We start from the raw sequence: 10,618 nt of genomic DNA on the forward strand, positions 1-10,618 counted from the left end.
CTGAAACCAGATTTTGAGTGTGTTAAGAACCACCTGATTATCAGTGTACAGAGAGGGTCTCACGGGTAAAGAGGAATAGAGCAAAGCCGGTAAAGAAGAGCCCCTACATGATGATAGCTCCAATTTACACCACGAGGAACCAGAAGATTTTAGCCAGTAGCAAAGTTTATGGATGTGAGCGGCCCAGTAGTAGACTAAAAAATTAGGTAATGCAAGTCCTCCACTAAATCTGCATCGCTGCAGCAAAGTTTTAGAGACCCTAGGTGGCTTCCCTCCCCAAATGAAAGAACCAATAATCTTGTCCAGTGAAACAAAAAAATGTTTCGGCAAAAATAAGGGAATTGACTGAAATAAAAATAAAAATTTTGGTAAGATGTTCATTTTAACAACATTCATCTTGAGGAAGAGGAAGTTTGATGTGCGTTATAAATAAGTGTCTGTGTGTGTGTGTATGGGGGGGGAGTCCTGCCTCCCAGGAAGTCTCACTTTAATGCTGGTTAATAATGGATGCTGTTTCCATGGAGATTGATGAGCTGATGTGACAAGAGAAACCTTCACTTAGCACATGCTAACACGCTGAGAGCTGGTGTGTGTGTGCACGTGTGTGTAAACCTAAACCCAGAGTGGATGTAAGCACAGAGCAGATCAGCTGATAGCGGAGGGTCAGTGCTGCTCACATCCAAACACCTGCTGCAAAACACGAGGCAACAACCAATCAGCTTTCATGCTTCAGAGCACCTCACAGTGGCGTTAGCATCAACATCTGTCCCTCAGACTGAAAGATGAGCTCCAGATGTTCAGCTGATGTCAGACTACAAATCCCATCAGGCTCAGTGAGTGTGAGGCTTTCACCGAGTACCATTAAGGGGATCCACCTGGATGTGGGTGTGGCCGAACAGCCTCTTACTGGAGAATAAAGACATGTTGTTTTGGTCATGTGAGCGATGACGTCCACCAATCGCAGAAGTAATTATAATGACGGATAAGGTCACCTCAGGTGACACAGACAACATCAGGAATCCTGCAGTTTCATTAAAAGGTTAAAGGTCAAAGCGCGTCCGTTGAGAGTTTAGTAGTAATAATGACAGTAGTGACCGTTGTCAGGAGTTTGTACACATAACAAATAAAAGAATAATGAGGTGATGCTGATTGATCAGGAGGATGAAGGTTCGTACTCATGCACAGACTAACACTGTTAGCAGGTGAGGTCAGGACACCTGACTCACCTGTCCAATGACCTTCGTTACCTGCTGTCACGACCTGTGCCTTAGCTGTTCCTTAGGCAACAGCCTCAACCAATCAGCAACCGTGAAAGAGGATTCCAGATGTCTGTCTGTATTACCTGCCTATGTTACTTACCTGTAATACCTGTGTGTCTGTAGGTGAAGGAGCTGGGTCGAGCTGACGAGGTGTTGGACCTGTCGGACTACGAGCGCTGCGAGGAACTCAGGAAGAACAAGAGCCGCAGCAAGAAGAACCACAGCAAGTTCAGACTGCAGCGCTGCAGCTCGCCAGGAAACACGGTACACCTGACACACCTGCACACACCTGACACACCGTGCTGTTGCCAGCTCACTGTCAGGTGGACCTCACCTGTCTGCTCTCAGCCTGCTGTCCCAAACGACCAAAAGCCACCACACCTGATCCCTCGTCATTATCATCCGCCCTTTTTCCTCCTCCAGCTCATCCGAGGGAAACCGAGGCGTTCCCAGGCCAGCTGAGAGATGTCACGTCTCCAGCATCCTGGCTCTGCCCCGGGGCCTCCATCTGTATTATGATGATCATCATCATCATTATTCACAAACAGCCAATGGGATGAGGAGGAGTCTTTGTAAAACTGGGAATTAGGTCACAGAAACATATTTACAGAACATCAAGGCTCCTTTTTCCTGGTGATAAGTGTCAGTAAGCTCCTCCCACATGTTGGTGGTGTCACGAGAATCCCGCCTGACGGCGGCCTGAGATTCATCTGTATTTGAGTCGGCTGTCATGTCCACGTCCACAGACACTTCCCATGGTGTTTGGAGTGACCGCCATAAAAAGTTGCAGCAGGCGAGTGTGAAACTGATGAAAGCTGCGTCCATGTTGGTCGTGCTGGTCCCATCAGAGTCCAGAAGGAGCGCCAGCAGGGGAGGACTCGCTGTGATTAACACCATCCACGCCTCACTTGTCCCATAAAGAGCAGCAGCAGCGGTGCTCAGCAGAGGCAGAGCTCTGATTCATCAAACCTCCTGTAACCTAAGGTCATTGATTATTCATGTTCCCAGGCGGCTCGTGTGTCGCACGGTCTGCACATGTGCAGAAGCTCAGAGTGAATCTGAATAAAACCTCCGTCTGAACTGTGCAGGAAAGCAGGTGGAGCTGTTATTGACCCGACTCAGCAGCGGCTGTCAGTGAGCACAGGTGGAGCTCCAGCTCCAAGAGGCTTTCCTCGACAGCAGCACACACACACACACACACACACACACACACACACACCAGATGTTCGCAGATACCCAGAATGCTCTTGGGGAAAGGGGGAGGGGCGGATCAAGTGTCCTGCAGACTGGGTGGCAGATTCTATTACACACACATACTTGTCTTTGGGTACTTGTGAGGACCATCACTGACGTGTGTTACCTGAACGGGACCTGGTCTTGAACCCTGAAACCCCTCCAGAGTTGAAATATGCCATGAAATGCCAGAATCTGTGCTGCAGGTTTCCTGGTGATGTCATATACAGGACAAATTCTCGGAGGGGTGGAGACCTGATATCAAGGTCCGCCTCCTGCACCGCCAAAGTCTCTGTGTGGTCAAGCCATGGCCTCTTATTCCTCTTATGGAGGGTTATTTTATTTATACAGTTTATTACTAACTAACCTTTTTCTTAAACTTCACACAGGTATTTTATTTTTAGGCATTTTAAGTTTACTTTTCTATTGATACAATTATAGGAAATGTCTTTTTCTTTTTCATTTATATGGATTTTTCCATCTATATGTATGTATTTTATGTATTTTTTGTTAAGATATGCGGGCGATCTTTATCTTCAAGCTCGGGTCCTCTACCTGGGAGCTTGAGGGCCCTGCGCTCTTCTCTGAGGTCTTACAATAAAGTTTAAACTCCAGGCGTGCTTGAAAAAAAAATGTTTTATGAGCTTTAGCAGAGTTAAGCGTTAGCAGGAAATTAGCTAACTGGTTTCCAACTAAAGAGGGTGTTTCATGTTCTGAGTGAAGGATCTCTAAATATACCGCTCTGCCATGACTGTGGGTGTTATCAAAATTAATTTCAGAGATGTTTGGAGGGTCGTGAAGTTGGCCTAGATGACATATGATGATGTGCTAGCTGGTGGCTAGTTACAGAGCTATAATTAGGCTAAAACAAACACATTAGCACAGGAAGATGGAGGATGAGGATCAAACTGTTCTCAGTATGAAACCAGTGCTGTCGTATTCCAGAAAGAAGAAGCCAAAGACAGAGTAGACATCAGTCCACAGAACATCTGAGATGATTCATTAGTCGTGAATCGGTTACCTGCTCACGGTGAAAAAGTCCTGATCTTGACCTTTATGTCCACTCTGAGAAGGGTTCTTTTCTGAAGAATAAATATGTTTTGTGACTGTTTCCCTTTTTTCCTTTACTTTATGCAACCTAGAAAAACCCTGCTCGAAGCAAGTTTATGTTCAGAAGTAAATAAATAAATGGTAAATGGCCTGTATTTATATAGCGCTTTACTAGTCCCCAAGGACCCCAAAGCGCTTTACATATCCAGTCATCCACCCATTCACACACACATTCACACACTGGTGATGGCAGCTACATTGTAGCCACAGCCACCCTGGGGCGCACTGACAGAGGCGAGGCTGCCGGACACTGGCGCCACAGAAGTCACACAGTGCATGTCAAGACTTTTATTGTGAAAGGAAGAAGCAGGAATATTGCACCTTATGTCCGTGTGCAGAAACAAAGAGCTTCGGTGTGCAGTTTGGGTAATGACAAGATAAACAAAAAGGTTTTTTTGACAGAACGGTCGAAACGATAGCTCCATTTTAATTATTTTACTGCTTTCTAGTGCAGTAGAATCCCTTTCTGTGGTTACTGGTGACATCGCAGCACCGCTTCACATGATGTCCTCCATGTTGGTTTGAAGTGTGACAGTGAGGACCCTACAGGTCTTTGCACTAATAGTGGTCCCCACATTGACAGACAAACATGTATACACACACACACACACACTCAGCAAGTGTCACCCACCGAGGCTTCGTAATCCAGCTGAAGGGGGACAGGGGCGGGGTCCTTATGTGTGATGTCAGCAGTTCTATCCAATCAGTGTTCACAGTAAAGCAGCTTCTGTTATAACGTACAGACGTCTGTGTGAGACCTGCTCTGAATAATAAACACAGATACTTTCAGCTCGAGGTAAAATCATTTCTGCGTCTGTGGCGTCTCCATTAAAAGCTCTAAATGCCTGAAAAACTGAACCAAATATTGAAACATTAAAAATACAAACCGGCGTGTCTGATGGCGTGAGCGTGGACTAACTCTGTTGTGTCTCTGCTCTGTTGCAGGTTCCCAACCTCGTCTTCCTCGCTGTCAGCCCAGAGGAGAAAGAATCCTGGATCAGCGTCCTGAATGCCGCCATCACCAGAGCCAAGAACAGCGTTCTGGACGAGGTGTGATCTTTGATTATGTAAACAGGGAGCCCCGCTGTGTTTAGTCAGTAAGATTGGGCCCGCCTTTGTTCGTCAGCAGCCTGAAAGCCGCAGACTTGTTAGTAGTTTGTCACCTGGACAGATTGTGTAGTTTTTCCAGGTTTAAAGATGGAAGCTGTTCGGATCAGGTGAGGACGTCTGGGACAGTCGACGACCTTTCACCCTTGAGCTGTAAATGAAACTGAATCGAGGTTTTCGTTTCCGAGTGTGTCTGACGTGCAGAACTGTCCGTGGCCATCGTACGTCGAACACGTCAGTGACGCTAAAATCAGACTCTCAGGCAGCTTCTGAATGTGTTTCTGTGGTTTGATTCTTTTATAAAGGAAGTAGACATGATGAAAGCAGAAGTTACTGAACCTGAACATGCGTGTTTCATGTGACTGGGCTGCTTCCCCCACTCACTTCCTGTTACACGGCTGAGCGGCGTCTGATTTTAATGCAGGTCTGACTCTCGATGTTGGCGTTTCCTGCGACTTTTCTGTTTTGATGTGTTTATTCTGTAGCAGCGCATGTGCCAGAGCAGCTGTCTGCCTTTTCCACCGCTCGATACTCACGTCGATACCCCGATCAATAGTCTTTCACAGCGTGTTCCAGGCTAGTGGCACATGCATGTCCTATTGATGATGTGCTGTGTTACATCCAAACTCTTGAGATCATGATGTGCGGTGGCCACGCCTTAGACTGGGTGTCAAAGTGGTAAAAAAAAAGTGAGGAATCCATCCAATCACCAGGTAGAAACACGCCTCATAAACAGTCAACAGGAAGTACGGCCAGCGTCAGCAGGACGTCCAATCCTGAGCTCGTGCTGGCTAATGCTAAGTTACCTACATGGAAGCGTTCGCGGCTCCGTCTGTGAGAGCACCATGATGATGATGATGACTGCAGGTCGTGTAACTGCTTAAGGTGTCTTTATGTGATTGTGTCAGGTTTGTCCTGGAGGAGCTCCCACAGTGATTGGTGGCCACGTGCCTTCTTCGTTTGTTTTTAGGTGATGGTCGAAGACTCGCAGCTGTCTCATCTGACTCGAGATCGAGTGAAGATCCCTCACAACCGCCGACTGCCAACCAGAGGCCACCTGCTGGCTGTGGTCAGTATCCTCCTCTTCCTCTGGGACTTTATTCTTCATCAAACCTCGAACTTCTGATGTGAATGATGAGGCAGGTTACAGGTTAGCAGCGGGCGCATCCTGTTGGGACACTTTTTACAGTGTGCTGTTTGCCTTATTTTGGAGGTGTTGGTGGGATTTTCAGTGTTATTCAGATTTTGGGGCAGCTTTGAGCCGTTTTGAATGGTTGGTAAGTTTTTCCACAGTTTTTTGTGTTTTTTCAGCAGATTGTTTTCTGGATATTTCGAACAGTTTATCGATGCCGTTCACAGTTGTTCTTTGTTTTAATAGAAGCATTGAACAGTTGTTATTTTGGGGTTTTCTTTGGCACGAATCGTTTTTCCTCTGCTTTGCACCGAAACATTTGTTCTGACCTGTCAGGTATGTGCAGACTGACTGTGGGACTCTTCGTTCTGGTGGTCAGAGCGGCCTGAAAAAGCTTTTTTCCGTCAGACTCTTTGTGTCTTTGTTGATTTTCCTCCTCTCTCTGTCTGTCAGGCCTCCACCTCCTCCTCGGATGGGATGCTGACTCTGGACTTGATCCAGGAAGAGGATGCTGCAAACACTCAAGGAACCGGCTTGGAAAATTCTGCATCCCACCTCAGTCCGGACTGTGCCAGGTCCAAAACAGATGGCGCGCTCTCAGCTCGGACTGCCGAGGCTGCTGGGAAATCTCACAGCCTTCCCCGTGAGGTGACGGTGGTCTCAGAGCAGACCCCCCAGCCAGAAAAACGCCTCACGACAGCAGAGAAAAACCGCTGCGCCTCCATGGATGAGATCCTGAGCCACTCTGAGACTAGAGCCGATAAGAGTAAAACGGCGGCAGCGAGTCGTTCGTCTGCCTCCGCACCGACCGCTGCGATGGCGCCCGTCAGTCAGCTGCAGGAGCTCATCAGCCAGAAGTTGGAGAAGACGGAAAGGCTGCTGAAGGAAGTGCGGGGCGACACCGAGGGTGAGCGGGGAATGGTGAGGTGGGGGAAGGAGTCGACCGAGGCAGAAAGACTCCTGAAGGAGGCGAAGGCGGCCTGGAGTCAGGCGCAGGAGGTGCTGGAGGAGGTGAAGGAGCTCAGGGAGTTGTACCAACAACTGGACTCCACCTCCCCTATCACCTCTTCTAAAAGTTCCAGACTAAACCGCAAGAGCCTGATGTGAGCCGGCCGGTACGACTCAGCCCGGCCCGGGTGAACGGCTGTGTCCGATGGACTTCCGATGAAGATGGACGAATCACTTTAAAACTCTTTAAATTCAGGTTTTAGCTGCTTCCAGGACTTGATACCTGAGGCATAGATCCCTCAGAGACTAACCTACAGGTCCCCTCAAACCTCCAAACCTAACAGGAATTGTTCCTCAGAAGGTTCCTGATTCTGGTTGGTCGGCTCGTCGCTGCCTTTGATTAACCCGAGTAGTTTTTCAGTTTAGGTTCCTTTAAAGGAAACTTACCTGACGTCATTGTCAGAGAGACCGGAAATGTGCCAAGACAAGAGTTTGGAGACGTGGAAACTGTGGACCCCGATCTCATTCTGGTCCACGGCCTTACCTGTGGATCCTTTATGCTCTGCTTCCTGGGACAAACCTTCAGTTTGAGGCTTAAAAACTGAAGAGGAATCAGTCGACGGTACGAATGCAGGGTGTTTACTGTGGAGGTCAGAGTTGGAGGACGACTCTGAAAGTGACGGTACGAACTGGTCTTCCTGCTGATGGTTGGTTTCCCCCACAGACGCCGCTCAGTACCAGCTTTTTCTGGAGCTCTGGACTTCCATCAGAACCAGTTAATGCGACTGGTTTTGTTCTTTGCTGACTGCAGAGGAAGTCGTTCTGCAGAGGAAAAAGCAGTTTGTGCAGTTGTTATTAAGGAATTTAAAGTCGGTACATCAGATGTTTGGTTCATCAGAACAAACAGCTTACTTTCACACGTTGTTAGAAAAGTTCACACAAGAACAACCAGAACCAGTCATGGTCTCAGCCGCCGTCACAGAAGCCGGCGAGGATGAACCGATCTACGCTGCGACCGGCTTTTGCTTCCCGAGTCGTCCTCCTCGGACTCTTCTTCTTCTCTGAATGTGGCCGCCTTCAATCTTAGCTGGAAACTCAGGTGTAAAAGTTCATCAGGAACTGGACCAACTGTCCAATCAGAGCTCCTGAGGTCTGCACTATGAAGCAGGTTCAACACTCCAGGGTATCTTTAACAGCCATAGCATGACCTCCAATCATGCGTGTCCATGGAAACAACCCGTCACACTCACAGAGAGCTTCTTCGCGGTGCACACCTATGAGCGTGCTCAGACGGTTTACCAGAAACTGTTTTTATTTGGAGTTTTTCGATTCCGCAATAACAATTAGCGAGTTTCCTCGGAGCATAAGTTTATTTTTTTATCAGATTGTATCGAGCTGGAAGATGATCAAGGTTCAGTGGGAGCAATAAATAACAAACAGGTAGCTTCATTTTTGTGTCTCACATTCAGCACATCCGTCAGAGGTGGGTGTGAGAACCGGCTGATTGTGATTGATTTTATTGATCTGTATTTGTCCTTGCACGTGCTGTATTTGTTCCTGTTTCCTCTGATCTTCCTGTGTTTTTTTGATCATTTTATACTCGCACTTCTCCTCGCCAGCTGCTGTAGCCTTAAACCCAGAGGGGATGATGGGAGATGTAGTCCTGAAGGGATGTGAAGCAGGTGGTGATGCTGTGAGTCCTGATCAGTTCATGTGCTAAAATAAAACCTGCAAACTCAACCTGGATCTGTGCCGTCTGTTTGATCTGCTAATGAGGAGTGAGTGTGTGTGTGTTCCTGTTTTGAGTCAATGTGGGGCCACACAAATTGGTTCGTAATAACTAAACTTGAAGTTTGACCACACCGGGGGGCTCGGGTTAAGTTTATTCTGTGGAACGTTGGATTCAGATTAGATTTAAGGTTTAGATGAATTACATTGTCAGTTTACTTCCACAGACATATTTAATCAGGAACATCCAATCAAAATTCTCAAATTTCACTCACAAAAGGCTCTGACAGCACAAACACGGTCCAGAGGTCCAGTTCAGGTGATGCTAGCAGATGGTTAGCAGCTACAGATACCTGTGGGTCAAAGACGACACGCCCCTATTACGTTAAACACGTTTATTTCTGCTGTAACGTTTTAACATGGAGTCTCTGAGACAAACTCACTGCTGCCTCTGCTGGACGTCAGAGGATCTGCAGGAAACAAATGTGAGTTAATGTAAAGTCCTCAGAAGTGATGAAAACTGAACTTGAAGCGTGTGAGCTCTTGTTGCTAAGAGACCTGCTGTTGCCAACTGACTCTCAGCTGAGATGAGAAACACCTTCAGGTCACACCTGCAGACTCACCTGTCTGTACTAATAAATGCTCAGCGTGCCGGTTTTCAGGGCGCACTCCTGCACCTCAGCTAAAAAACGCCTCCCAGGTGCTCGGATCAGCTCAGACTAAAGGCAGGAAGCATCATCGTGACTTCTGCTGGTTAAAGGTTGCTCCTGCGGAGGAGCCGGCTGGTGTGTGAAGAGGCTGAGCTGAGATGCAGGTGTGATACCTGCAGGGGGTTCGGTTACAGTGAGATTCAGCAGACAGCGTGCACCACATTTATTATTCTAAACCTCTAAGGACGAGAGCGGGACACTGACGGCGTCGTGACCAGCCTGTGAAAACTTTAGAGTCATGAAAAGGAGAACAAAGCTGAGGAAGAGCAGGCCCACTCATCAGTGACGTCTGAGAGCTTCAAAGTCCCTCGCTGGTCACCGCCCTGCGGTGGACACGCCTACCCTCTGGCTACGCCCCTGCTGCAGTGTAAAGCAGGTGTTTTCCAGCATCAGCAGGTGTGCAGGTCGCTCTCAGACGTCTCATTCAAACTGGATGCAAACTGCAGATCATTTGCTTATCAGGTGGAGCCTGATGATTGAAACAAATCAAAGACATTTACATACACACACACACACCTGCAGCACACAGGTTAGTCGCCTCCCTGTGGGAACATCACCAAGTGCCATAAACAAAGTCAGTAAATGTCAGGTGAACATCAGATTGATGGATCGGCTCAGATTTACTGATCAGAGTGTGTGTGTGTGTGTGTGTTCAGTTAAACGGCGTTACCTCATCAGTGTCAGCTGACTGCAGGTTTCATCATAAACACTTCTGCTTCATGACTGACCAACGATGGGCTGCGAGGTCAGTTTCATGATCACAGACAGAGAGCTGGGGAACACCTGCGATCACAGAGCCCGCGGCCCACTGAGGCCGTGCTTCTGTACGGTGACCTCTGACCTCTGAGACGGATTATAATGGTAAAAGATCGAAGAGCAGGTTTAAAATGAGGAACATGGTCAATGATTTGGTACCTGAAGCTTATCAAATCAGTTTTATGACTTTATGAGTCTCACGATGAACTTTGACCGCCTGATCGTCACCATGACGCTGTAAGACGCCCGAACGCTCGTCTGTGAAAAACAGACTGCTTCAGATTCTGTTTAATTTCCTCCTTTCTATAAAAAGTGAAGTAAAACATTTTTATCACAGAAATCAGAGCTGCGTGTGCTTGGCTCCGCCCCTCGTTGTGATGTACATCCATATAAGGAAAAAATAAATCTTCAGAGGACCGAGTGCTCATGACAGGAGTATATCGAGTCAAGACACACACGCACAGCAGGAAGCGTGACTGCAATGATGTGAAATCATTTGATGAGCTGTCAGCAGAAAGAACCAATCATCGGTCAGCAAGTGATTCATGTGCTTATTACAAAATATTCAAAATAAAACATCTGAAAAATGGGCGTGGCTCACCAGGGAACTTATTTTAACTTAGACAAATATCTGG

The 10,618-nt window shown here is 47.5% G+C and overlaps 1 protein-coding gene across 1 annotated transcript in view; it reads left to right on the forward strand.

The window, feature by feature from the left end:
- Nucleotides 1-8,529, forward strand: part of LOC146565045 (pleckstrin homology domain-containing family O member 1-like) — an 18,625-nt gene extending 10,096 nt beyond the window's left edge. The window contains exons 3-6 of the mRNA XM_085292910.1: nucleotides 1,383-1,523; nucleotides 4,548-4,652; nucleotides 5,680-5,778; nucleotides 6,295-8,529. Coding sequence (XP_085149036.1) covers nucleotides 1,383-1,523; nucleotides 4,548-4,652; nucleotides 5,680-5,778; nucleotides 6,295-6,948 — 999 coding nt within the window. The 3' untranslated portion in view covers nucleotides 6,949-8,529. The remainder of the gene's footprint in view (nucleotides 1-1,382; nucleotides 1,524-4,547; nucleotides 4,653-5,679; nucleotides 5,779-6,294) is intronic.
- The last annotated feature ends 2,089 nt before the right edge of the window (nucleotides 8,530-10,618 follow it).

The sequence above is a fragment of the Mchenga conophoros genome, linkage group LG11, assembly GCF_057382185.1.
Source record: "Mchenga conophoros isolate Kocher_MC1m ecotype Shallow Benthic linkage group LG11, M_conophoros_male_GT1.1, whole genome shotgun sequence".
Lineage (NCBI taxonomy): Eukaryota > Metazoa > Chordata > Actinopteri > Cichliformes > Cichlidae > Mchenga > Mchenga conophoros.